We start from the raw sequence: 26,880 nt of genomic DNA on the forward strand, positions 1-26,880 counted from the left end.
AGACGCTTGTAAAAAACGCGGTAAAATTTGACAGCTGTAAACATGGTAAATTTACTGAGGTTTTAAAAACACATTTAATATCATATGATCTATTTTTAAGTGCTATTTCATTGCGTATTTTTAGAATGATACAAAGCTATTTAATTAAAAGTGAAATTTTAGCCCTATTAAAAAAAAACATTGGATACTGTAGATCAAAGAAGTATATAAATTAGAGATAGTACCTAAGTTTTTCAAATCATAGGTTTGAAGTTAAAAAGCTTTGAAATGAAGACAAATGTCCATATATTTCTCAAAAACAGAAATATAGGATATATTTTAACCAGAAGTGCGGAGTTATGAGCATTTAATATTTTCATGTTAACGAAAATTATGTGATCAAGGAAATGTAACTCTTCTTGAACATGGAGAGCATAAACATCAAAGGGACATAATATAGTCAATATTTTCTAATTGGGTGCATTTGATTTAACATTCAGCTTTGATCTGGATTGCTAAATACTGATCCATCATACTGTGTGCTAAAAATTTAGAACACCGGGAACAGTCTATTAACAGCAAAACTATGCTTTAGCAGAATCTAAATAGTTAAGCTCTAACTGGGACTCGAACCCAGGACCTCTCACACCTAAGGCAGACACTTTACCACTTCCCTATAACAGCAGTAGCTAATAGCTATGCTGTTTAATTGCTGGATTACATTGCGTGAACTGGAACAATAATCAGTGAACTCCGGATTATCGGCGTATTCGCTTTGTTACCTAACGGCAATTTTTGTGTAAAGAAAAAATATAATCTAATGCTGCCAACGTCATAATCGGTCAAATCTGCCCAAATTTCTCTGACGTGTTGTTCAGGGTATGAACTTACTAACTGGTAGTACCAGTGAAATATTACTTGCATTGAATCTTTTATAATTGCCCTTTTTGCAGCTGTCTAACGGCAAAGACGGTGAGTTTTGGCCAAATATAAGTCATTATTTTACCAGTTCTGAGAGGATTTCAATTGATGGGAAATTACAGTTACAAACTAAATACCTTTCTGCAACACATGGAGTCATTAGCATTCACTGTCAATCAGTATTATGATCAAGATCGACTGTCATTCATTCATTTCAAAGTTTCATAGACAGAGTCTGTTGTTTACATTTTTATCGTAACCGGTGCACCTGTAAAAATCACTTTAGTTTGAAAAATCAAAGTATGCGAAGAGCTATGGTACGGTCTATATATAAATGATCTAATTGCTGCATCTACGTAGAAGCTGTGTCGTCGTAAGTTCACCGTCTTCGTATTGGTCCCAAGCGTCAAACAATGCCCCATGGAGTCTGGCGTATCATGCTCTGTGTATCCTCGTCAGTAGATGGGCTGATACAAGCACAGACACTTGGGGTCTGGAACCCCCAACCCCTCCAGCCCAAACTACTACGCACCTGTGTATATTTTTATCATCATCATCGTATATCCAGACCCAAACTATAATCACACAAGCAATGTTAAACTTATTTGAACTAATTTGAAAATATATATAATCTCTAACTAGCTTAAAAATACACAAGATATAAATCTTCGCCAGAAATATCTCGCACACCCACCTTGAAAAATCATCTCATGTTTACTATTTTAACAATTTTCCTCAAGAATTTTGGTGTTCTTTCATACAATACATATTTTTCTTCAAGATGATGTTCATGATAATACTTCATCTTCACTGTTGTCAACAAAATACACGAGAAATATTACAATTGTGAAAATTTTTGCTCCATTTACAAAATCTTTCGACTGCGTATACTGTGGCTTCTGGCTTTCTGGCTTAGTACGATAAATAAACATCGCGTAATGAATATGGGAACCAGCTGGTTCCAGTATTCACTGTGCGAAAAATATTTACAATACGAAGCCGGCAGCCGTAGCTGACGTAGTCGAAAGATTTTGTAAATGGAGCGAATTTTTTGACGAAGAATTCTTCGCATATTCTGTTGACAACACCAGAGCTCCAGATAAGCTTTTGGTGCAATTGGGTATTTACCCATCACTTTGTCTGAATTGGGTATTGGAAATTTGAATTGGGTAAAAATAATATCATTACCCAGCCTTTTCAGAAGTAATTGGGTATTTGCTAAAACCAATTGGGTATTTTACCAATCTCGCACTAACAATTGAGTATTTTTTTGCTTACAAGTTACAGTATACATGATATATATCATTAAACAGGACTGACTTAAGTATTTTAATGGCGCCCTTCAATGTTTAATACAAAAATGTATTTAAAATTGTAATGAATGTTTCATACTGTTGTTTTCTTTTTCACTTTTAATGCAGTCTGAGATCAGTTCATCCACAATATCCCGAACGATGTTGTCACCGCAATATGCATTCTCCCAAAAGATGTCATCCAGTATTGGTGACACTACATCGTCACAAACAGATAACTGTCATTGTTGAACAGCAAAATATCCCACTAATTTGTTTGTTTGTGCTGCAACAATGTTTTTTCCTGCAACCTCTTTACATTTTATCGGCGTAAAATTGTTTACAAAGCGTCCAAATAACACCGATCAGCCGACTGAATGGTCTGTTATTTTTCCGATAAATTGCAACCTGTTCTGCAGTAACGTATAACCAGTCAGTCAAATCTAGCGTTAAAGTCTCGTACCCGTTCTAGTTATAAGGAAAATGCGATACGCAAGCTATTTTTTACGAATTGGGTATTAGAATAAGTGTCTGTGGATACAAGCCTGATTTGGAGATCTACCGTCTCGGCCTGTCTGCGAAGCAAAGGCACAAGCAGGTAGAACCCCAAATCAGCCCGACCAGCCTGGGTGTTGATTCGTCTGTGCCACCCTGAAAGTAAACAGAAATACTAATGTTACATTTATCGTTATTTAATACATAAGATAACATTCAACATAAACTTGCATACAAACAATTTATATACCTGCATTCGCGACCAGTGCAGATCAAGATCAGCTTATTGTTCGCTAATCATTCATTTATTTTTCATGAAATGAAGTATAGATCAAGCCGTCTATTTAAGGCCATACCAAATTGATTGATAGTTCTTCGGAAAATTTTCCAAAAAAAATGGGAGCGAGCAATGCGAATTTTTTTTTTTCTCTCAATTTTGATTTTTTCAGAGGCGGGTAGCTTTTACATGGAGCAAGCGGGTATTTTTTTTTTTTTTTTTTTTTTTTTTGGCAGTTATGATTATACATGAAGTTAACATTTCTTTAAGAATAACACAGAACTTAAAACATTTACAGTGTGACTAACATACAGTAGATAGCTTTTCTATATGTTTTAAAGACGACATGAATGGTTTTGCAAATAAATTCTTGCTAAAACTCACTGAATCACTTTGTTTTTATTTTGTATTTATAATTACTAAGGGATGAGTGTCTTATTAGCTCAGCTGTCACAAAGTGACAAGGTGAGCTTTTGTGATCGCGCGGTGTCCGTCGTCAGTGCGTCCGTAAACTTTTGCTTGTGACCACTCTAGAGGTCACATTTTTTGTGGGATCTTTATGAAAGTTGGTAAGAATGTTCATCTTGATGATATCTAGGTCAGGTTCGAAACTGGGTCACGTGCCTTCAAAAACTAGGTCAGTAGGTCTAAAAATAGAAAAACCTTGTGACCTCTCTAGAGGCCATATATTTCACAAGATCATCATGAAAATTGATCTGAATGTTCACCTTGATGATATCTAGATCAGGTTCGAAACTGGGTCACGTGCCTTCAAAAACTAGGTCAGTAGGTCTAAAAATAGAAAAACCTTGTGACCTCTCTAAAGGCCATATTTTTCAAAAGATCTTCATGAAAATTGGTCAGAACGTTCACCTTGATGATATCTAGATCAAGTTCGAAACTGGGTCACGTGCCATCAAAAACTAGGTCAGTAGGTCAAATAATAGAAAAACCTTGTGACCTCTCTAAAGGCCAATTTTTCATGGGATCTGTATGAAAGTTGGTCTGAATGTTCATCTTGATGATATCTAGGTCAAGTTTGAAACTGGGTCACGTGCGGTCAAAACTAGGTCAGTAGGTCTAAAAATAGAAAAACCTTGTGACCTCTCTAGAGGCCATATATTTCATGAGATCTTCATGAAAATTGGTCAGAATGTTCACCTTGATGATATCTAGGTCAAGTTCGAAAGTGGGTTACGTGCCATCAAAAACTAGGTCAGTAGGTCAAATAATAGAAAAACCTTGTGACCTCTCTAGAGGCCATATTTTTCATGGGATCTGTATGAAATTTGGTCTGAATGTTAATCTTGATGATATCTAGGTCAAGTTCGAAACAGGGTCATGTGCGGTCAAAAACTAGGTCAGTAGGTCTTAAAATAGAAAAACCTTGTGACCTCTCTAGAGGCCATACTTGTGAATGGATCTCCATAAAAATTGGTCAGAATGTTCATCTTGATGATATCTAGATCTAGTTCGAAAGTGGGTCACCTGCCTTCAAAAAGTAGGTCAGTAGGTCAAATAATGAAAAAACGTTGTGACCTCTCTAGAGGCCATATTTTTCATGGGATCTGTATGAAAGTTGATCTGAATGTTTATCTTGATGATATATAGGTCAAGTTTGAAACTGGGTCAACTGCAATCAAAAACTAGGTCAGTAGGTCTTGAAATAGAAAAACCTTGTGACCTCTCTAGAGGCCATACCCTTGAATGGATCTTCATGAAAATTGGTCAGAATGTTCACCTTGATGATATCTAGGTCAAGTTTGAAACTGGGTCACGTGCCTTAAAAAACTAGGTCAGTAGGTCAAATAATAAAAAAAACCTTGTGACCTCTCTAGAGGCCATACTTTTCATGGGATCTGTATGAAAGTTGGTCTGAATGTTCATCTTGATGATATCTAGGTCAAGATTGAAACTGGGTCAACTTCGGTCAAAAACTAGGTCAGTAGGTCTAAAATTAGAAAAATCTTTTGACCTCTCTAGAGGCCATATTTTTCAATGGATCTTCATTAAAATTGATCTGAATGTTCACCTTGATGATATCTAGATCAGTTTCGAAACTGGGTCACGTGCGGTCAAAAACTAGGCCAGTAGGTATAAAAATAGAAAAACCTTGTGACCTCTCTAGGGGCCATATTTTTCATGAGATCTTCATGAAAATTAGTGAGAATGTTCACCTTGATGATATCTAGTTCAAGTTCAAAACAGGGTCACGTACCTTCGAAAACTAGGTCAATAGGTCAAATAACAGAAAAACCTTGTGACCTCTCTAGAGACCATATTTTTCAATGGATCTTCATGAAAATTGGTCAGAATTTTTATCTTGATAATATCTAGGTCAAGTTCAAAACTGGGACACATGAGCTCAAAAACTAGGTCACTGTGTCAAATAATAGAAAAAACGACGTCATACTCAAAACTGGGTCATGTGGGAAGAGGTGAGCGATTCAGGACCATCATGGTCCTCTTGTTTTTAATTTTGATTGTTCTACATTAATCTGAAGGCGTGCTCATTAATGCGCAGGTTTTTTTCTAGCTAATTTGGGAACATAGCCTATACCCCCAAAATTGGGAATTTTGATGCATAAATGTTCCAAATTGGGAAATATTTAGTCCCATAGGATATTGTAAGGATGTGTTTAAGCACTTTCTCATACACTTGTTTCACTATGTACAACCTCTTTAACATACTGCCATTACAAAATTGTCCATAATTTGGTCAATATTTTTGCAATTTTGATGAAATTTTTTTCAGAATGTAGATTGGGAATTTTTGCACTCATTTTGGGAAAAATACATACCTTTTGGCATTGGGAATATATAGCCGGATAACGGCTATAAAAACGGCCAAAAAAACAACCCTGTAACGGCAGAGGATGAGGAATATTTAAGACAAAACGGGCACCCAAGTGGAATAATATCTTCTGAAACCCAGTTAGATGGCTTTGACACATGAACAACTTTGTGCCCCTAGTGAAACTCCAAACGGTCAAGGTGAGGGGAAAGTAATAAATTACTTGACCAATGAGACCAAACGGAGTTGGGCACACAAATGCTTCAACATTGATCGAATCCCATTGGAATAATTTCTTAACAGATCAGGCTAGCTTAAGTTTTTGTGGTAGAGGTTTATTTCAGTCAAAAATGATAACAGAAGGACAAAAAATGATCCCAGTATGGCCACTCTTAAAAGTATTATTTGTTATGCTTTTATTGACCAAGAAATTTTGAGTTGGGAAGGTCTGTTTTTTCAGATAAAGAATTTCAATCAATCACAGCCAATTAGTGTACAAACAGGGAAAATTGGGTTACAATACGACAGAAATTATTTTTTATATCTACACTACTTATTTGAAAAGCTAAACATTTTTTTTAAATTGAATATATGCATTTTGACAGAATATCTGGCTGCCGTACTAAAGAAGTTACGTTCAAAATGATTTGGGCCCGAGAAAGTTAATGTGATGGATCAGTCAGGATCTGTGAACAAACTTTTTTTTAAGAAAGCACTGGCTTTGGTTCTAGATTTAAATATTGAACTAAACAACTGATAACAAATGGTTTGAAAACTTTATCTGAAAAATATTTCTATGTTTAATCCAAATATTTTTAATTGAATCCCCGTGCACGTCTTACAATTGGGCTTTGTTCTTTTCACAATATTGAACAATCGTAGAACATGCCTACTTCACAGCACCTGTAGACACTCCAGATTTAAAACAAATGATGGACTCCACCATAATTCCTGACTTTTTGAGTTTGAGTCATCAGCTACGAACGCATGAATTCCGATCAATATCACTTTGACGCATTAAAACAGCGATAAAACCTGTTTTGCTGTTATCATTCCGGACCGCGTAATCAGAAAAAAAAATTTTCGGAGATTTTTATGTACGTGCGGGCAGGTGATTTTTTAGCTCACCTGTCACAAAGTGACAAGGTGAGCTTTTGTGATCGTGCGGTATCCGTCGTCCGTCCGTGCGTCAGTGCGTGCGTCCGTCCGTCCGTAACCTTTTGCTTGTGACCACTCTAGAGGTCACATTTTTCATGGGATCTTTATGAAAGTTGGTCAGAATGTTCATCTTGATGATATCTAGGTCAAGTTCGAAACTGGGTCACGTGCCATCAAAAACTAGGTCAGTAGGTCTAAAAATAGAAAAACCTTGTGACCTCTCTAGAGGCCATATATTTCACAAGATCTTCATATAAATTGGTCAGAATGTTCACCTTGATGATATCTAGGTCAGATTTGAAACTGGGTCACGTGCCTTCAAAAACTAGGTCAGTAGATCTAAAAATAGAAAAACCTTGTGACCTCTCTAGAGGCCATATATTTCACAAGATCTTCATGAAAATTGGTCAGAACGTTCACCTTGATGATATCTAGGTCAAGTTCGAAACTGGATCATGTGCCATCAAAAACTAGGTCAGTAGGTCAAATAATAGAAAAACCTTGTGACCTCTCTAAAGGCCATATTTTTCATGGGATCTGTATGAAAATTGGTCTGAATGTTCATCTTGATGATATCTAGGTCAAGTTCGAAACAGGGTCACGTGCGATCAAAAACTAGGTCAGTAGGTCTAAAAATAGAAAAACCTTGTGACCTCTCTAGAGGCCATATATTTCATGAGATCTTCATGAAAATTGGTCAGAATGTTCACCTTGATGATATCTAGGTCAAATATGAAAGTGGGTCACGTACCATCAAAAACTAGGTCAGTAGGTCAAATAATAGAAAAACCTTGTGACCTCTCTAGAGGCCACTTTTTTTATGGGATCTGTATGAAAGTTGGTCTGAATGTTCATCTTGATGATATCTAGGTCAAGTTCGAAAGTGGGTCACGTGCCTTCAAAAGCTAGGTCAGTAGGTCAGATAATAGAAAAACCTTGTGACCTCTTTAAAGGCCATATTTTTCAATGGATCTGTATGAAAATTGGTCTGAATGTTCATCTTGATGATATCTAGGTCAAGTTCGAAACAGGGTCATGTGCGGTCAAAAACTAGGTCAGTAGGTCTAAAAATAGAAAAACCTTGTGACCTCTCTAGAGGCCATACTTGTGAATGGATCTCCATAAAAATTGGTCAGAATGTTCAACTTGATGATATCTAGGTCAAATTTGAAACTGGGTCACGTGCCTTAAAAAACTAGGTCAGTAGGTCAAATAAAAAAAAAAAAAACCTTGTGACCTCTCTAGAGGCCATACTTTTCATGGGATCTGTATGAAAGTTGGTCTGAATGTTCATCTTGATGATATCTAGGTCAAGTTTGAAACTGGGTCAACTGCGGTCAAAAACTAGGTCAGTAGGTCTAAAATTATTAAAATCTTTTGACCTTTTCTAGAGGCCATATTTTTCAATGGATCTTCATGAAAATTGATCTGAATGTTCACCTTTATGATATCTATGTCCATTTCGAAACTGGGTCACGTGCGGTCAAAAACTAGGCCAGTAGGTATAAAAATAGAAAAACCTTGTGACCTCTCTAGAGGCCATATTTTTCATGAGATCTTCATGAAAATTAGTGAGAATGTTCACCTTGATGATATCTAGGTAAAGTTCAAAACAGGGTCACGTACCTTCGAAAACTAGGTCAATAGGTCAAATAATAGAAAAACCTTGTGACCTCTCTAGAGACCATATTTTTCAATGGATCTTCATGAAAATTGGTCAGAATTTTTATCTTGATAATATCTAGGTCAAGTTTAAAACTGGGTCACATGAGCTCAAAAACTAGGTCACTATGTCAAATAATAGAAAAAACGACGTCATACTCAAAACTGGGTCATGTGGGAAGAGGTGAGCGATTCAGGACCATCATGGTCCTCTTGTTTTTTCTTTTTCTCGGGAATGAAATCATTGATGCGGTAGTTCCGATGAACGACAAATCAATTTGGTATGGCCTTATTGTTAAAGCTGCACAAAAGAATGTATTAAAAGTGATAAAGAAAATCGCATTGGAAGGCTGTCAATATTGATTTTTAAGTTACTTATGAATAAATTTTATGATGGTTGTTTTGTAACTATAGCATCCAAGGATATAAACTTCCATGATTTGAGAAATCTGAGAAGAAGACTAGGTCTAAATGATGAAGTACCGGTAGAAAATATAAATTGTCAAGGACCTGTATTTCAATGTATTCTTGAAAGAAGAAAAAAATGACATTATTTGTTAGATTGTGTTATTTCCTTTTGTGATAACATTCTAGCAAAGGTTTGTTTCACACTTAAACATTATTCATGCTTTATAATTTATATCAACTTTGCTTAGTAAATGACACTGTCACAGGTAGAATTTTAAAACATGTTTTGCTGTCAATGATATGTACGAAATAAAGCATACACATGTAAAAAAGTGTTTTTTATTCTTGAAATACATACAACATTGCACCCTCAGATACCAAAGACAGCAGATAAAGCCACTGGCACCAGAACAGAAAGAAAATGCCTCTGTACATGTTATACAATGTACATTACTCCTAGGTATTCTATAAGAATCATGGTCATGACGGGGAAAATATACTAACACGTTTCAATCGCGCATTTCATACCTAAAACACGCAGTTCGGTAAATGTGTACTATGGATATCAAAGAAGTGGTAATTTATTTTCCATTGTGTACCGGTCACATTTCTTCAATACATCTTGTCTTAGAAAAACAACACGTAGTTTATACTTATTTCAATGTTACACAAAAAATTGCTTGAACTTCCCTGGTGAAGTTCTGTTCTAGATTACAAACCCATTCTGACTGGCTGTTGTGAAAATGTATGTCACTCGTCACTTTACTACATGTGTTAGCTAAAATCTGAAAATGCAGCTTAAATACGCAAAATGAATAAAACAAACAGAACAGATGCAGACCAATGTACGATTTCAAATTAAAGATCATATACAAGATGAATTTCATTTATCATTTCGAGTTTTAGTGTAAAATTGTGATTTTATTTTAATTCTGTTTTTGTTTATGCACATTTCGCCAAACGTGCAAACTGCCGTGACCTCTAGACCGGATGTTCACTAGGGAAGGTCACGCAAGTTTTTCTGTAACGTTGACGAAAGCATAAAATATGTTTATAATCTCAGCAATATGGAATATTGAGACAAGGTGACTGGTGCACGATGGCAGATAAGTTATCGCTTGTTCAAAATACTAGGTACCCATTCACTGAACTGCGCATTCAAGTTGAGAAATGTACGATTGAAATGGGTGTATATATTTTCCCCTTCATGACCATGGTTCTTATAGAATACCTAGGGGTAGGGTATACCATGTACAGAGGCATTTTCTTTCTGGTCTGGCGCCAGTGGATAAAGCCATCTTCATAGCCCCAATGTTCATGAGTATCTGGTTTAATAACATACTTCCATTGGCATTTCATACATATATATAGACCATGGATGAAAGCTCTGGCATGTCTGGCGTCACTCATAATTTGACGTTTTCACTGACAAATCCACCATATCCTTTCATACTAAAATTCACATTTGAACTGACAAACAGGAATTTATGATGTTTAGAATTTTAAAATTCAGCTGACAGTCTTTATTGAGCTTGGCCTTTCATGCATGCTTGATGTGAACCCTTCAATAGCTGGCACCCATACCAAGACAGCATTATCTTCATAGTATTATATATATATATATAAATATATGTTCAAACAGTGTCAAAAGTTTAATTATAAATCCGAGCACTTTCGGCTTTTAAAAAAAGCCTTTTTCAAGGGTAGCATAAATCAAAACAATACAATAACGGCGTAAATACCGCCTGTATAGTTTAATATATAAATGCTAAATGAACATATCGATCAACAGAATTCCATAAGATCAGGTTAATTGATAACACATATATATATATATATATATATATATATATATATATATATATATATATATATATATATATATTACAAACTTACCTTTCACAAAGTGTTCATTGTTGGTTTAATAATCTTGCTGTATATTCTTTTAATACACAATGTTTTATTGTCTTCTCAAACATGACTTTTTTATGGGGTTATTTAACAGAACAGGCTTCACATATATTTTGGTGTGTATACTTTGAGTTGTATTTTGCACTTCCTGAACACTTTAGAGTGTTGAGCTATCTTAAATAATTTGTAAGTTTCCCTTCAGGTGCCCCTCGCTTAATTTACATGGAAGTATAAAAATATGCCGGAACCCGTGAACATGCAACGGAACCGGATAAATCGGCTGCAAGTAACTTCATCTGTTTTTATGCTCCCGGCATCTACTGATGCGGGAGGCATATAGTGATCGTCCTGTCCGTTCGTTTGTCCGTACGAGGTTAACCAAATGGGACCGTTTCGTCTAGCATCAATACCCCTTGCTAGAATGACTTGATACTAATGTAGATGTAACCTATGAACATTCCTCATCTTCAGACATCACCTGACCTCAGTTTGACCTTGACCTTGACCTCATTTTGGACTTAGGTTGCTTTATATGGGCCATCTCTTGGTTAACCAAATGGGATCATTTCGTCTAGCATTAATACCGCTTACAAGAATGAACTGATACTAATACAGATATAACCTGTGACCATTCCTCATCTTCAAACATCACCTGACCTCAGTTTGACCTTGACCTCGTTTTTGACTTAGGTTGCTTTGTATCGACAAGGATGCCACCGGGGGCATCAAGCGTTTATTGAACGCAGCTCCTTGTTTGTAATTACCGATATATTTGACAATAAATAAATATTGATTTTGATAAAGGACTATACACCCGATTGATATGTTTTGTAATATTTATAGTGCAAATTGCTCTGTTTAAGTTACGCGCATTGATATAAATAGTCCGTCGGAACTAGCGAACAAACTATATAATTGTATAGCTCTTTGCCTTTCTAACTTAAAGATAGTACATTTAATAATTTTTAATATATTGGCAATAGAGCGCACGGTGGGTTAGCTGCTTTGTTTAGTACATAATTTATTATGAAACACAATTTATTTTTTCATTTACGAGATAATCTGACTTTACTGGGAACGGTCCAGTTTCTGGACATGTGTAATAATCACTTTATATCATTGTTATTCACGTAATTGTTTAATTATTTAGGTGTTTGATCTTCATGTCGACAACAAACCATTATGTTACATGGCTGTATAATGTTAGGTTTCATGATGATACCTCACCCGTGTTTACAAAAAAAATTTTGTCTGAACGGGGCATGAAGATAGCATTGCGCATGCGCAGTAGTTTACACTTGTCGAGGTATCAAGTGAGGAAGAAATAATTAAACTTCATATTGATTTTCTGCTGATAACCTGTGCTACTTTTAATTTTACGGTAACAGTTACATAAAATGCAGGGCTGTTGATTTTTGCACTAATTTTATTAGCTCGACTATTCGAAGAATAGGGGAGCTACCCTATTCACCCAGGCGACGGTGTTAGCGTGAGCGTTAGCATTAGCGTCACACAAATGTTAAAGTTTGCGTACCACTCCCAAATATTTTCAAAGTCCATTAAGATATTGCTTTCATATTTTGCATACTTGTTTACTATCATGACCCCATTCAGTAAACAGGAGCAGACAACTCTATCAAGCATTTTGACTGAATTATGGCCCCTTTTCGACTTACAATATGCTTATTGTAATGTTAAAGTTTGTGTACTACCCCAAATATTTTCAAAGTCCATTGAGATATTGCTTTCATATTTTGCATACTTGTTTACCATCATGACCCCAGTCTGTAAACAGGAGCAGACAACTCTATCAAGCATTTTTACTGAATTATGGCCTCTTTTTGACTTAGAATATGCTTATTGTAATGTTAAAGTTTTACTCATAGCTTAATATATTATACTATCAAGCACTGAGAATAGTCGAGTGCGCTGTCAACTGTCAGCTCTTGTTTTATATCTATTGGAATTATCAAGAATTTGTGTTGAACGAAATTCGAGTTTTTTATAGTCAGCCTCTGTTTGCTTTCCCTTACAGAAGAAAAAGGCCTGCTGCATACTCTTGCAGTGTATATGATGCGTACATGGTGTGTAGTGAACTTAAGGTCTTTTAATAGTACGCAGGATATACACCGCACATACACCGATAGTACGTTTATAGTACACTTTTGACATGCAAATGAGCTCTGCCGCGTACAACTTGCTGCGTATATGCTGTGGACTACATAGTACACAGGATGTACGCTGGAGGAATTTAGTATGCAGGAAATAGTACGCAGCATGTACGCGGCACATACACTTTTCACATGCAAATGAGCCTGTGGTGTACTACCCCTGCGGCGTACATGCTGTGTACTCCTGGCCAGAGTCCTGCGGCGTACATGCTGTGTACTCCTGCTGCATACATGCTGTGTTCTCTTGTGGGGAAACTGCTGTGATAATGTAAATTCCTTACCCCACCAACTTCCGTATGCAAATGCTGATCATTTTGACAGAAAAAAAACAGAAAAAAGATAAGTGACATGCATCAATAAGTATTTACCCTTACCAAAATAATGTAGATTGATGTTATCAAATAAATTAGTATGCTTTTCTTCATCCACTTTTCAGTGAAATAAATCAATTTTTGTAGCATGTAATTTGGTAAACATTTGAAGAAAATGGCGTAACTGCATCGAGGGGAAACAACTTTAATGCAACTAAATACAGGGCACTAGACAACTTTTGGGGACAGGTACCCATACCCTCGGGAAGGGGAATTTTTCGTTGTTTTAAGACAAAAAGGGGAAGTTTTTAGCCATATATATGTTACTACTTTTCACACTTATTAATCCCCCGCCACAAGTGGTGGGGGGTTATAGGAATGGTCTCCGTCCGTCCTTCTGTCCTTCCGTAATGTTTTGTGTCTGCTCTGTATCTCCTAAACCCCTTGAAGGATTTTCATGAAACTTGGGTCAAATGATCACCTCATCAAGATGATGTGCAGAACCTATGAGTCAGCCATGTCGGTTCAAGATCAAGGTCACAACTCAAGGTCAAAGGTTTGAGCCTTCCACTTCATGTCCGCTCTGTATCTCTTAAACACCTTGAAGGATAATCATGAAACTTGAATCAAATGATCACCTCATCAAGATGATGTGCAGAACCAATGAGTCAGCCATGTCTGCTCAAGGTCAAAGGTTTGAGCCTTCCATTTTGTGTCCGCTCTGTATCTCCTCATCCCCTTGAAGGATTTTCATCAAACTTGGGTCAAATGATCACCTCATCAAGACGATGTGCAGAATTGATGAGTCAGCCATGCCGGCTCAAGGTCAAGGTCACAGCTTAGAGTCAAAGGTTTGAGCCTTTCATTTTGTGTCCATTCTGTATCTGCTAAACCCCTTGAAGGATTTACATTAAACTTAGATCAAATGATCACCTCATCAAGAACTCATGAGTCAGCCATGTCAACTCAAGGTCAAGGTCACAACTCAAGGTCAAAGGTTTGAGCTCTGTATCTCCTAAACCCCTTTTAGGATTTTCATGAAGCTTGGGTCAAATGATCACCTCATCTAGACGATTTGCAGAATTCATGGGTCATCCATGTCAGTTTAAGGTCAAGGTCAAAGGTTTACCCTTTCACTATCCATACCAGTGGTGGTGGATTTAGCTGTCTTTCAGACTGCCTTGTTAATACTGATTTCAATCATTTCTAACTAATGTAACTATATAGCAGCAGTACCGGTAACCTTCCTTAGAGGCAGTATAATATAACTTGAAAGAGAGTTCATATCTAGTCATGTCAAACAACCTATTATCAGGGGCATTTTCTTCTGAGAAAGGGGGAAAAAACATATTATTTTATGAGGGGAATGGGGCCCATATTCGGCCCCAAAAACAGCCAAACAAGTGCACTGAAATATAAGTGTTAAGATTTATTATAGACGATGTGTGCATATAAGGTATTGATTTTGATTAAAATCCATCTGAGAACAATCTAGGACTGGAATTATAAAGCATTTATACACTTTTACGTCCGTAAAAAGTAGCGCACCAAAAAATGTTGGGATTGATTTTTTCCAGTGGGGCGAGCGCAATTAGCCAAAAACGTTCTGAAAATATACGAGCGGCAAATCCAATGAACAACTTTTTAATTTGGTGAGGCCTTAATGAGTTAACATAATGAGCATTAAAGCCTTTATAAAACATGATAGAATGGTGTTTTGCTTAAGAGTATTCAAATAACAGTGAGAGCTATTAATTCTTCTCATTTGGGCGCTGTTGAGGCATTATCTTGGTAATTGTTTCATGTATTACAAAATGTAATGCAACGAAGTTCAAATAAGGCTTTTCAATTATCCAAGTTAGAAAGCTCCAGGATTAATTCAAAATGAAAAAGAATATATTTTTACACTGCATGCAAGGTGCATCTCAGAAATCACTAAGATGTAAGCTTCACAAATGAACATTGCAAATAGTTTGGCAAATTTTCATTGTTCAGAATACCGGTAATCTGAACTATTCTATGCTATTAAGATAAAAGTTACTCGGAAATCAAGTTTTTGCTTCCAAAAAAAAAAAATGTACAAATCCTTCCTGCATGAAGTGTACTTCAGACTTTTACCTATAAAAATTTTAAGTATAAACACCAAAAGAAAATGAACAAGTCCCTCCTGCGTATATGAAGTTTACTTCAGATTTTAACTTATAAAAAAAAACTAAGTATAAATGCCAAAAGAAATTGTACAAGTCTTTCCCGCGTATATGAAGTGTACTGCACAAATGTCAAAGTATCTGCGGTGTACATGCAGTGTACTCCTTAAATTTTCAGAGTCTGTGCTGCGTACTTGAAGTGTACTAGTGACCTCCTGCGTACATGCTGTGTACTCTTCGAAATAGTACGCGGCATGTACGCGGCATGCGGTGTATGTAAAATGTACTCCTCTGGCGTACTACTGTATTCGCGGCATATACACAGCAAATACGCAGCATGTACGCCACAGAGGCTTGCTTCTGTAAGGGTTCGTAGCTGCTATTGAATGTCTGGTTATGTTTCATGTGCATTTTTGGAGAGATTAAATTGATAAAGAAATGACTGTGTAAAAATAGTTAAATTACTTATTTTGATACCAAACTAACAGTAGAACATCGTCAAAATATTTTTCCGGCTACTGGTTTACCTCGGGGGGAAAAACAACTTCTTTTTGTGACCCATTTGAGGCTCCATGGAACAAGGTGATGCTATTTACAACATCCGATGTTGAAGGAGCTGAAGTTGGTGCAGTGTGGGCTTCAGAAATGTCAAATATTTTTTTAGGAAATAAATGGAATTGAAATATGAAAATGTGTCTGGCTACTGGTTTCCAACCAGTACTGCGTTTTAAAACTGGCATTGAATTAATGCTGTTATCTTTAACTGACATCATATATCACGCAAATTTGAAACAGTAATCACATGATATGAGCCGTGCCATGAGAAAACCAACATAGTGGGTGTGCGACCAGCATGGATCCAGACCAGCCTGCGCATCCGCGCAGTCTGGTCAAGATCCATGCTGTTCGCTTTTAAAGCCTATTGGGATTGGAGGAACTGTTAGCGAACAGCATGGATCCTGACCAGACTGCGCGGATGCGCAGGCTGGTTTGGATCCATGCTGGTCGCAAAGCCACTATGTTGCTTTTCCCATGGCACGGCTCATATTGTAATTAATGGTTTTTTTGTTTTTATCACTGCTTCTGAAGGTGCCTAAAAAAATAATACTATAGTGGTTACATTTTTGAGATGCTACACAACATGCCTTTTTCTGATTGTTTTTTATGTTTTTTTCTTTGTATTTCAGTCCAAACGGAAGGGTCTAAGTGTAGATGAGAAGAGACATAGAATGATGGAATTCTTCTTTGAGAAGGTATTTTTGTGTCAGTTTTACCTACCCACACTGTGATCGGAGCTAGAGGAGTGCTGAAGCTGTTTACTGACTATATCAATCATTGCATAATCTGTTTTATATAAAGAATGGATTTTCATCTTTTATATTGAATATTCACCATATACAAGCACAAAATTAAAGCATCTGTTTGGTTTATCTGTTAACTAAGGAACTTTTACAGCTAGAAAGAAAAAATCTGCCATCAAAACATCTGCCTTTCTAGAGAGGTACATGTTCTTTCTCTTCAAATTTGTCACTAACGGAAGTTGCACTGTGTAGTAAATATAGTATACAATTCCTTAAAATTTAAAAAAAAAAGCAACAGTTACTGGTATTGAAAATGATCATAAATGTAATGCTTCTGGTTTGCAAACTAGACATGTTTCAACACACTACAGAATACATTGATTAAGCACTTGTATGACTTTCTATTTATTTTTTTTCTCTAGAAAGATTTTTTCCAACTGAAGGAGCTAGAGCGGCAATGTCAGAAGGAGAAAGGTATAACGTCTATGTCAGTGAAGGAGATTCTCACAAGTCTGGTTGATGACGGTATGGTTGATACAGACAAAATTGGCACCTCTGTGTACTTCTGGGCTTTCCCAAGTAAAGCAAGTCAGAATGTAAGTGATCTGGACCAAGTAGAATTGATTAGCAATCTTTCAGTCTTCAGGAAAACCAGGACTGATGTCTTGGTGAAGGGGTGTGGTTGCATTCCCAGTGGGGTTTGAACCCACAAATCTCCCCCCTGTATTAGAGCCAATAGCGCTGTCTCGTATTCTATAAATAGAACACACCGCAGAGATACCATAATGCAACGCGCGAATTGCGGACAAGGGACCGTTGTTTATATATAACGTATATATACTAAATTTTTATATTAACATTTCAGTAAACTTCGAAGATAATTTAAAAAAGTAAAATACGGAAAATTCACTTTGCCTGCACAAAATTCCTTGAAAAACCTGCTAAATAAAGGAATCAATAAGCATATATATTGAAATAAACGTAGGAAATAAATACAGTGAAACACCGCTCGCTCGAGCATCGATGACTCGAGCACCCGGGCTCGCTCGAGCAATTTATGTGGTCCTGGCCGATTTCCTTCTATTTTCTATGTGATATTACCATGGCTGGGTCGAGCATCGATAACTCGATCGCTCGAGCATGACACCTGGTCCCTGTGTATTAATTTACTCTTTGTTGCTTCTGGCTAACTCGAGCAGAGGTGTCAAAATTTTTCACACCTTCGGCGGTCAGAATGTATATCGGTTAATTAAACATTTTCACACACCGTGAGAATTGCGTAGTCTATTCCCAGACTTAAATGTTTGTTTGTCGGTATATTTGATATTATGATGAGATCAATTATTGATAAAAGCTTAAAGAAAAGTTTTATTGATCAAATATCGATCAATTACTGATAACTTAAAGCATCTTTTCTGTGGGATCGAGATCTTAGTAATTTAATCAGCGGTTGTTTGCAAAAGAAGGAAATAATATAGCCGTTTCATAAAATTGAGACGATAATTATGATATGCACTTGTTGATGAATAAAATTTTTAAAAAAATCTAAGTTGTTTCTTAGCATGTGCCATTTACAAATTACATATTGAAACGTCTATCAATAGATAACATTTGTAATACGTTTGTTTTCGAAAATGTCACAAGTATGTTATTATTACGCATCACCGTTTACTCAGCAAACTGTCCCGATGACCGTAAAACAAACTTTGGTTTTCTTCGTATGTTGGTCAATAATTGGGTCGCTCGAAACCATGGATAACTCGAGCATTTTGCTCATCCCCTTGCGACCTCGAGCGAGCGGTGTTTTACTGTAGACATATTATTTTAGCGTTTCATTAGACCGGGGCCATTAAAAAGATGTGTTCAAATAAAAATTTTTAAAAAGTATAGTACATTGCATACAAATTACTCAATATTCTGCAAATTACATCAATAAAGTTATAGCATCAGAAGGACTGGCTTAAAGTCTTTATCACAAATGTACAATATTTTTGGATTCGAAACACCAGCGGTCGAAAAAGTAAGTGCAAGATTATAATTTTGATTCATGATTTTCAAAGCATATATCAGCACAATCATTAATGCATGTACTTCTTTCCATACATTTGGTTCACACAACACCGCGCTGAGCCTCAATACGAGGTACTTGAAAGCGTGGTCCATTAAATAATTCATAATTGAAAAAATATATGACAGGACACAGGTAGAACTGTATGGTGTTGCATTAAATTAGCACCATGTTTTATCAGATCACATCTAAATATCATTGCTAAAAGTCAAATATCTACATGTCACACGAAGGTGTCATTTGTAACATATCATTATACTGATGCATTTCATAGAGATGTTAATTGTTTCAATGAAGAACTATAGATCTAAGTTATGAAATATTGCTGACATTGTTCATGACATTTCGAAATTTCAATCGGATTACTAGGATGTGATCATGTGATATCATATAGGCCCTATTTACATTTTGCAAAAAACGCAGAATAGTGATAAATGTTTGAACACTTGCGAATGAGGTAAATAGCAAATGGATATAATTATATTGATATATGACCGCAACTGGAATGTGTTAAACAAATAGTAAAACAACATCATCCTTTCATATACTGATGACAATTCGATGTGTTATTACTGACGTGGATTTTAAAAATTCAAAACTCTGCTGTCAACATTTTTAAGAATTTCTTACTGTTCAGTATTTAGGCGTAGTATATAGAAATTGAAAGCTATGTGAAACACATTCGTTTGATATGCATCAACTTTAAAATACATGAGGAGATAAATGCAAAATCTGTGAATTACTGATGCTAATATACAGGAAAAGCACCGATTGTTTGTCTGCACATCGAGACCTGTGCTATTTTTAGATAGCAGACATTGTCAGTGACGTCACAGATCCTTACATACGAGACAGCGCTATTCAGTTAGCTCATATGAAAGAGCAGAAGACTGCAATGGGATGTTATGTGTTTTATCACTTGGGCAAGTTAAATGTTCACTAATACGATTTGACAGAAACAGTATATTATCCGGAGTCAATTTTTCTCCACTGCTGATGTGAAGTTGCCTGTTCCTAGCGTGATTCAAAACAAAATCAAATGAACAAATTTACATACTTTCCCATTTCTTCATTTGAAGCACATAAAATATAATGACAAAATTTATAAATCTTCAATGAAAATATAGTAGAGTACAGTTACAACAAATTTTGAAAGCTCAGTGTTACCAGTCCGGCTGTTTCATTTTTGTCAGAAAAAAATGTGTTAAGCAGTTATTTTATAGCTAAACTAGTAAGTTAGACCTTTTGGAGTAGAAGTTTTGGAGTCCATTTCAAAATTATTCTCTATTAAGAATCATGTCTCATTTTAGCAATGTTTTCAAGTGACAGAGGAGGCCCTTCCAATGAATACTTTGAAACAGTTACAGAAGGTATTTGTTCGAACTTTTTATTGAAGAAGTGAGAGATATGACCAAATTGACGTCTCTAATGTTCATACCTATCATATACTTTTGCAGCGTAAAAGGAAACTAGAAGACCTTCAAGCAAAAGTATCTGATGCAGAAAATCGTAAAGTTTCACTGATGGATGCTGTAGCTAAGGCTAAAGTTGGGAAAGAGGAATCTGTAAGTAATTGATGGTTGCATCAAGTTTAATCCAAAAATGTAAGTTTTACACTTCTGGAAGTTAAGTAAAGTTCATGGTCATGACTACTGTTTTCAGATCAAATTGCACTTTTGCCTTTTTTTAAATCGATAGAACGGCGATGCTGAAGCTGTTTTTGGACCTCCTCTATACAGGTAACTCTGCCCTCTTCTGATACGAGGTACGATTATTGCACACACTGAATGAACTTGTTTACGTTAGCCGCATGGCCGAGAATTTTACAAGATAAAAAGTTTAACCGAAAAGTAAAAGATATAATAATAGTAATTTAAACTTAAATGAATGCACACTACATCAGGGACATAAATTATGTCACTGACTACATTCAGGTCGCGTGGACTAAACCCACTTATACTGCATTGTCCTGCCTAAATTTCAGAGAATGTTTCTCGTGTAATGTGACTGACTCGTGGTCGCTGTAACTTATCATTGGTTGAAAAAGTCGGTAATTTCTTATGAAGTATGTTAGAAATGGTTCTTCACTAGAACGAAGACGAGGCTTATCAACTGCCTGTCTGTAAATAACTGAGATAGTGTTTACACGACGGGCATTAAACGCTTCAAATAAATTATAGATAAATTCACGATCAGACGGAATTCCCCCATCCCCGCACATACACAAAACAAGAAACAAAAACAATAGTCTACATGCTGATACATCGTACAGCGGATATAGCTGGTCCAGTGAGCCAGAATAAACCAGAAGATTGAGGTAATTAATTTTTGAATCCACATTTTATGCTTTTTTCATAAAGGCTGTTTACATTCAAACTTCTGTAAATAGCTAGGGTGTATAGAAAATGCATGTGGAACATTTAAAGCACATTGCCATAGCCAAAAAGACTAAATTAACTGTGTAAAGTTTGGATGCTCACCACTGATATGAGCACACCTGCAAAGTTTCTTTCGTTTAGAAACGTAACTGCATCAGTTATCAAAAATGTGGATTGTACAATTTGTTCATTGTAATCTTAAATCAATCAATGCCAAATACTGGAGCTTTCCTTTTCAACTTGCAAAGAAATTCATCAACAATCACATGCATGGACTGTACAGGGTATAGTTACAGAATCAGATTTTCATGGATATCACAATTACAAGTGTTGTGCAGCTCAATGATTGTTTTACATTAAATCTCCATTTTAAGGTCACTTACTAATTATTATTCCGCCACAAAAACTAGTTCTGTATAACTACGCCGTGGCTGGAAACTGTTATAGACGCAAATGCTCGTTGGTAATAATTGTTAAAACAACAAAAAATGCTGTTTTCTTTTGGACGTAGTTGAAATAGGAGTATTTTACTTTTTAAACATCATATCCATTATATTCATGTTATTTTACCTGTACAAGGACGGGCATACTGGGCCTATTTTTAGACATGTTGTAGAGTCGGAGTGCGCACTTTGTGTACACGTGTGTCATAGATAAAGAACGCATTCAGCTCTTTCAAGCGACAAGGTGAATACGGTAAAAAGCTAGCAGATGGGGCGGGGTTAACCAGTCAGGGTAACTCTTAAAATAGCTTCAGCTTTGTCGCTTTTGTGACATAAACGTATAACTCTATTAACTTCAAAAAGTGTGAAAGGGCAATTTGATCTGCAAACAGTAGTAACATTTTAACAAAATTGGCCAGTGGGAAAGATTCTACACATCTATAGTTTTCTCAGTACAATTGGGGGCTTTTTCATATTTTTAAGACAGCTACTTCACAATTGAAAAACTGACATAAATCAACACACTTTGTGTATTCCGTTTTGGATACCTCATATCAGGATTTTTCTTCTGTATCTTCACAAAACAAAAAAGCTAGGACCTCTTCACAATTTTGGGGGGAAAAAAGCCCTGGCATAAGGTACATCTGTGTACCTGCTCGCTTGAAATACCACTAGTATCATTTACATTTTAACCCTTACCCTGCTATATTTCTATAATGGACTGGTCTAGCTTTCAATTTGGACAGTACCACTTATTATTCAAAGGGGTTTTCACTGAAAATTTACTGACTGAATAGCGAACAGTGCAGACCATTATCAGACTGCACGGATGTGCAGGCTGATCTTGGTCTACACTGGTCGCAAAGGTTACACTGGTCTACACTGGTCAGCCTGCACATCCGTGCAGTCTGATCATGATCTACACTGGTCGCAAAGGCAAAGGCTACACTGGTCAGCCTGCACATCCGTGCAGTCTGATCATGGTCTACACTGGTCGCAAAGGCAGAATCATCTGCTGCCAGCAGGCTAAGGGTTAAACAAAATTTCAACCCATGAGTAGAAACCACCTGCCGTTAAAGACTGCCTTTCTGGTCTCACAAGCTTGACTTTTATATACAGGTTTAACTGTGATTTTTGAAGTTTTGTTAATATAACCATTTTTGTAAGACTTATGAAATATTGCTGTCTGGATTTTAATAAAAAAAAAAAACATCCAGATATAAGTTACTGGTTGCATTAGAATCTTTCTGAATGAAAAGCTTTCTGTGCAAAGTGACTTACAGTTTTATCAAGCATTTCCCTCATTTGCAGGATGATCGAAGTGATATTCTCTCCCGTTTGAGTGAGATACAAGGGGAGAAAACTAGGCTGGAGTTTGAGCTGGAAAGGTATCGCGAGTGTGACCCTGAGGTCATTGAGGGGCTGAAACAGGAGACGAAAACTGCCAAAGAAGCAGCTAACAGATGGACAGGTATTTAATCATGATGTTTAATGACCTTTAAGAAGATTACGTGTATATAAACAAATATCAGTTCTTACCATTTTCTCATCCTGGTAATTAAATCTAATATATGAACTGGTTTGGCAAAACCTTGCATCATACCCTGAAGTTATTGTAAAGAAATAGGATTTTTAAAGCAACTGTCAACTCATTGTCCTCTACCTGGGATTCATGTGTGGAAGTTGTTAGCTTGATAAATTCTCTGTAAACCAATAACATTAGCAAGCAATAACAGGTAGTGATTCTATTGTGTCAAAATTAGATCTGTTACCAGATGTGTAGGACACACGTTCCACACATTCTAGTGCATTATAGATTGTTTTGGTTAAAGTTAGATGATGGAGTTAGCACCGATTTGAAATAAGTTATTGAGGAACAGGTTGTTAATAAATCTAGGATACATAAATGAAATGAGCCATGCCATGAGAAAACCAACATAGTGGCTTTGCGACCAGCATGGATCCAGACGAGCCTGCGCATCCGCGCAGTCTGGTCAGGATCCATGCTGTTCGATTTCAAAGCCTGTTGGAATTAGAGAAACTGTTAGCGAACAGCATGAATCCTGACCAGACTACGCAGATGCGCAGGCTGGTCTGGATCCATGCTGGTTGCAAAGCCACTGTTGGTTTTCTCATGGTGCGGCTCAAATTATCTAAACAATGAAGAATGGAAATAAGTTTTTTCAAAGTTCATGTGAAATTAAAAACAGATACATTGCAAATGTTTTCTTATATCTAACATAAATATAAGCTTCCTGGTCATGCAGTCCACCCGACAGAAAAACTTTGACATCATTTAAGCAGTGTTCTTCATCACTGCATCGGATGTCATCGAGACCGAGTCATGTTAATTCTTAGCGTTGTTACTGTAATTTTGGCTGTGTTCAAGCAAAATGCAGTATAATGAATAGGGGTATTGGAATAAACCTACATGCAAGTTGTGTCCCTTGGACTTTTATTAGTGTCTTATAATGGAAAATACGCTAATAAAAATGATTTGAGCCGCGCCATGAGAAAACCAACATAGTGGGTGTGCGACCAGCATGGATCCAGACCAGCCTGCGCATCCGCGCAGTCTGGTCAGGATCCATGCTGTTCGCTTTCAAAGCCTATAGTAATTAGAGAAACTGTTAGCGAACAGCATGGATCCTGACCAGACTGCGCGGATGCGCAGGCTGGTCTGGATCTATGCTGGTCGCAAAGCCACTATGTTGGTTTTCTCATGGCGCAGTTCATTTATTCTATTTACATGTTAATTTCTACTTTTCAGACAATATATTCTCAACAAAGTCCTGGATCAAGAACAAGTTTTGTTTCGAAGAATCTGTTATTAACAAACAATTTGAAATACCAGAGGACTTGGATTATCTTGAATAACGTGCTTTTGCACAGACATTTGTGATTTGTGTTTTTATTTTGTTCTGTCACTTAACTGTTAATGAGATGTTGTTAAATCAATAATTTGTCTTCTGCAAATTTATTTTTTCTCTTCAAACTTGAGAAAAATTGGGTAATCATTTAATTGTGTTGGCATAAAATTTGTAGGATTCGGCAATTTAATAATCTATTTTTCGGCAAAATAAATTATTTTGTTGGGACAGAGATTTTTGGGTTTCAGATCTTTCAAGATGGAATTAAGAAAAATATACTTAAAAATCAAGACTTAATTTCCTGGATTGAAGCAGCCAAGAATTCTACAAAAATTAAGTCTCCTGCAAGTATTAATGAATTCACAATACCCAGTAGTGTCCTAACATGGTACAGTCAAACCTTTGCTAAATACCAAATGTGAACAGAGACAACCTGTCTCCAAATACCACTAGTATTGTTTATCTATTTAAACATTTACAATGTATTTTAAACTGTGAATTAAAAACCACCTGCAAATAAAGACCACATTTTTGCTCTTCCATAGTTGGTCTTTACAGATAGGTTTGACTGTATACCCTTTCTAGATTGAATATCACTCAGGGAACGTTTGTTAAATGTGTTTGATGTAAAGACGTTTTGTCGAGACATTAAAAAATTGTTCTATATATCATTTCTTAATTATACCCCCAGATAAAAATATGTGGGGGCTATATTTGAGTCATGCTTATCCGTCTGGGTCCATCCACTCGTCATTCAAAATTCATGTCCACTCCATCTTAATTGCTAGGAAGATTTTCATAAAAACAAGTGTCCATTGTTAAACATTTAGAGCGCACAACCCAGGTCACTCCATCCAAGGTCAAGGTCATTTTTGAGGTCAAATATTAGCTTCATGTCTGCTCCATATATTTTAAACTGCTTGGAAGATTTTCATAAGACTACTATCTTATAAATATCTTATCAAGAGAGGACATGCAGAGTATACAACCAAAGTCAACAGGTGCAAGGTCAAGGTCACACGTGTCAAATATCAAATAGCGCAAATTTGTGTTTGCTTTTCATAATGGCTAAAATGAACGAATCTATTGTTGCCCTCATCTAGAAAACATGTACAGTGCACAACACATGTCACTAGATCCAAGGTCAGTGTTACACTTGGAGGTCAAAGGTTAAATTTGTGACCGCTCCATATTGTAACACTGCAAGAATTTTCATAAAATTGGCAGCAGTTGTTGACCTCCTCCAGACAACGTGTGAACAACCTAGGTCACTAGGTCCAAGGTCATTTTACACTTGTAGGCCAAAGATCAAATAGCTCCAACTTGTATTTGCTCCATATTTTTAGCTCACCTGTCACAAAGTGACAAGGTGAGCTTTTGTGATCGTGCAGTGTCCGTCGTCCGTCCGTGCGTAAACTTTTCCTTGTGACATCTCTAGAGGTCACATTTTTCATGGGATCTTTATGAAAATGGGTCAGAATGTTCATCTTGGTAAATTCTAGGTCAAGTTCGAAACTGGGTCACGTGCCGTCAAAAACTAGGTCAGTAGGTCTAAAAATAGAAAAACCTTGTGACCTCTCTAGAAGCCATAATTTTCAATGGATCTTCATGAAAATTGGTCAGAATGTTCACCTTGATGATATCTAGGTCAAGTTCGAAACTGGATTACGTGCCTTCAAAAACTAGGTCAGTAGGTCTAAAAATAGAAAAACCTTGTGACCTCTCTAGAGGCCATATATTTCACAAGATCTTCATGAAAGTTGGTCAGAACGTTCACCTTGATGATATCTAGGTCAAGTTCGAAACTGGGTCACGTGCCATCAAAAACTAGGTCAGTAGGTCAAATAATAGAAAAACCTTGTGACCTCTCTAAAGGCCATATTTTTCATGGGATCTGTATGAAAATTGGTCTGAATGTTCATCTTGATGATATCTAGATCAAATTCGAAACTGGGTCACGTGCCGTCAAAAACTAGGTCAGTAGGTCAAATAATAGAAAAACCTTGTGACCTCACTAGAGGCCATATTTTCCATGGGATCTGTATGAAAGTTGGTCTGAATGTTCATCTTGATGATATCTAGGTCAGGTTTGAAATTGGGTCACGTGCCATCAAAAACTAGGTCAGTAGGTCAAATAATAGAAAAACCTTGTGACCTCTCTAAAGGCCATATTTTTCAATGGATCTTCATGAAAGTTGGTCTGAATGTTCATCTTGATGATATCTAGGTCAAGTTCGAAACAGGGTCATGTGCGGTCAAAAACTAGGTCAGTAGGTCTAAAAATAGAAAAACCT

General features: G+C 36.5%; 1 protein-coding gene across 1 annotated transcript; it reads left to right on the forward strand.

The window, feature by feature from the left end:
* Positions 1-25,252, forward strand: LOC123534307 (meiotic nuclear division protein 1 homolog). The gene is made up of 6 exons (XM_045316483.2): positions 1-45; positions 16,714-16,779; positions 17,250-17,423; positions 20,353-20,460; positions 23,028-23,187; positions 24,487-25,252. Exons 1-6 carry the CDS (start codon positions 43-45, stop codon positions 24,591-24,593), a joined length of 618 nt encoding a protein of 205 aa, XP_045172418.2. The 5' UTR covers positions 1-42; the 3' UTR covers positions 24,594-25,252.
* The last annotated feature ends 1,628 nt before the right edge of the window (positions 25,253-26,880 follow it).

Source organism: Mercenaria mercenaria, chromosome 12, assembly GCF_021730395.1.
Source record: "Mercenaria mercenaria strain notata chromosome 12, MADL_Memer_1, whole genome shotgun sequence".
NCBI classification, from domain to species: domain Eukaryota; kingdom Metazoa; phylum Mollusca; class Bivalvia; order Venerida; family Veneridae; genus Mercenaria; species Mercenaria mercenaria.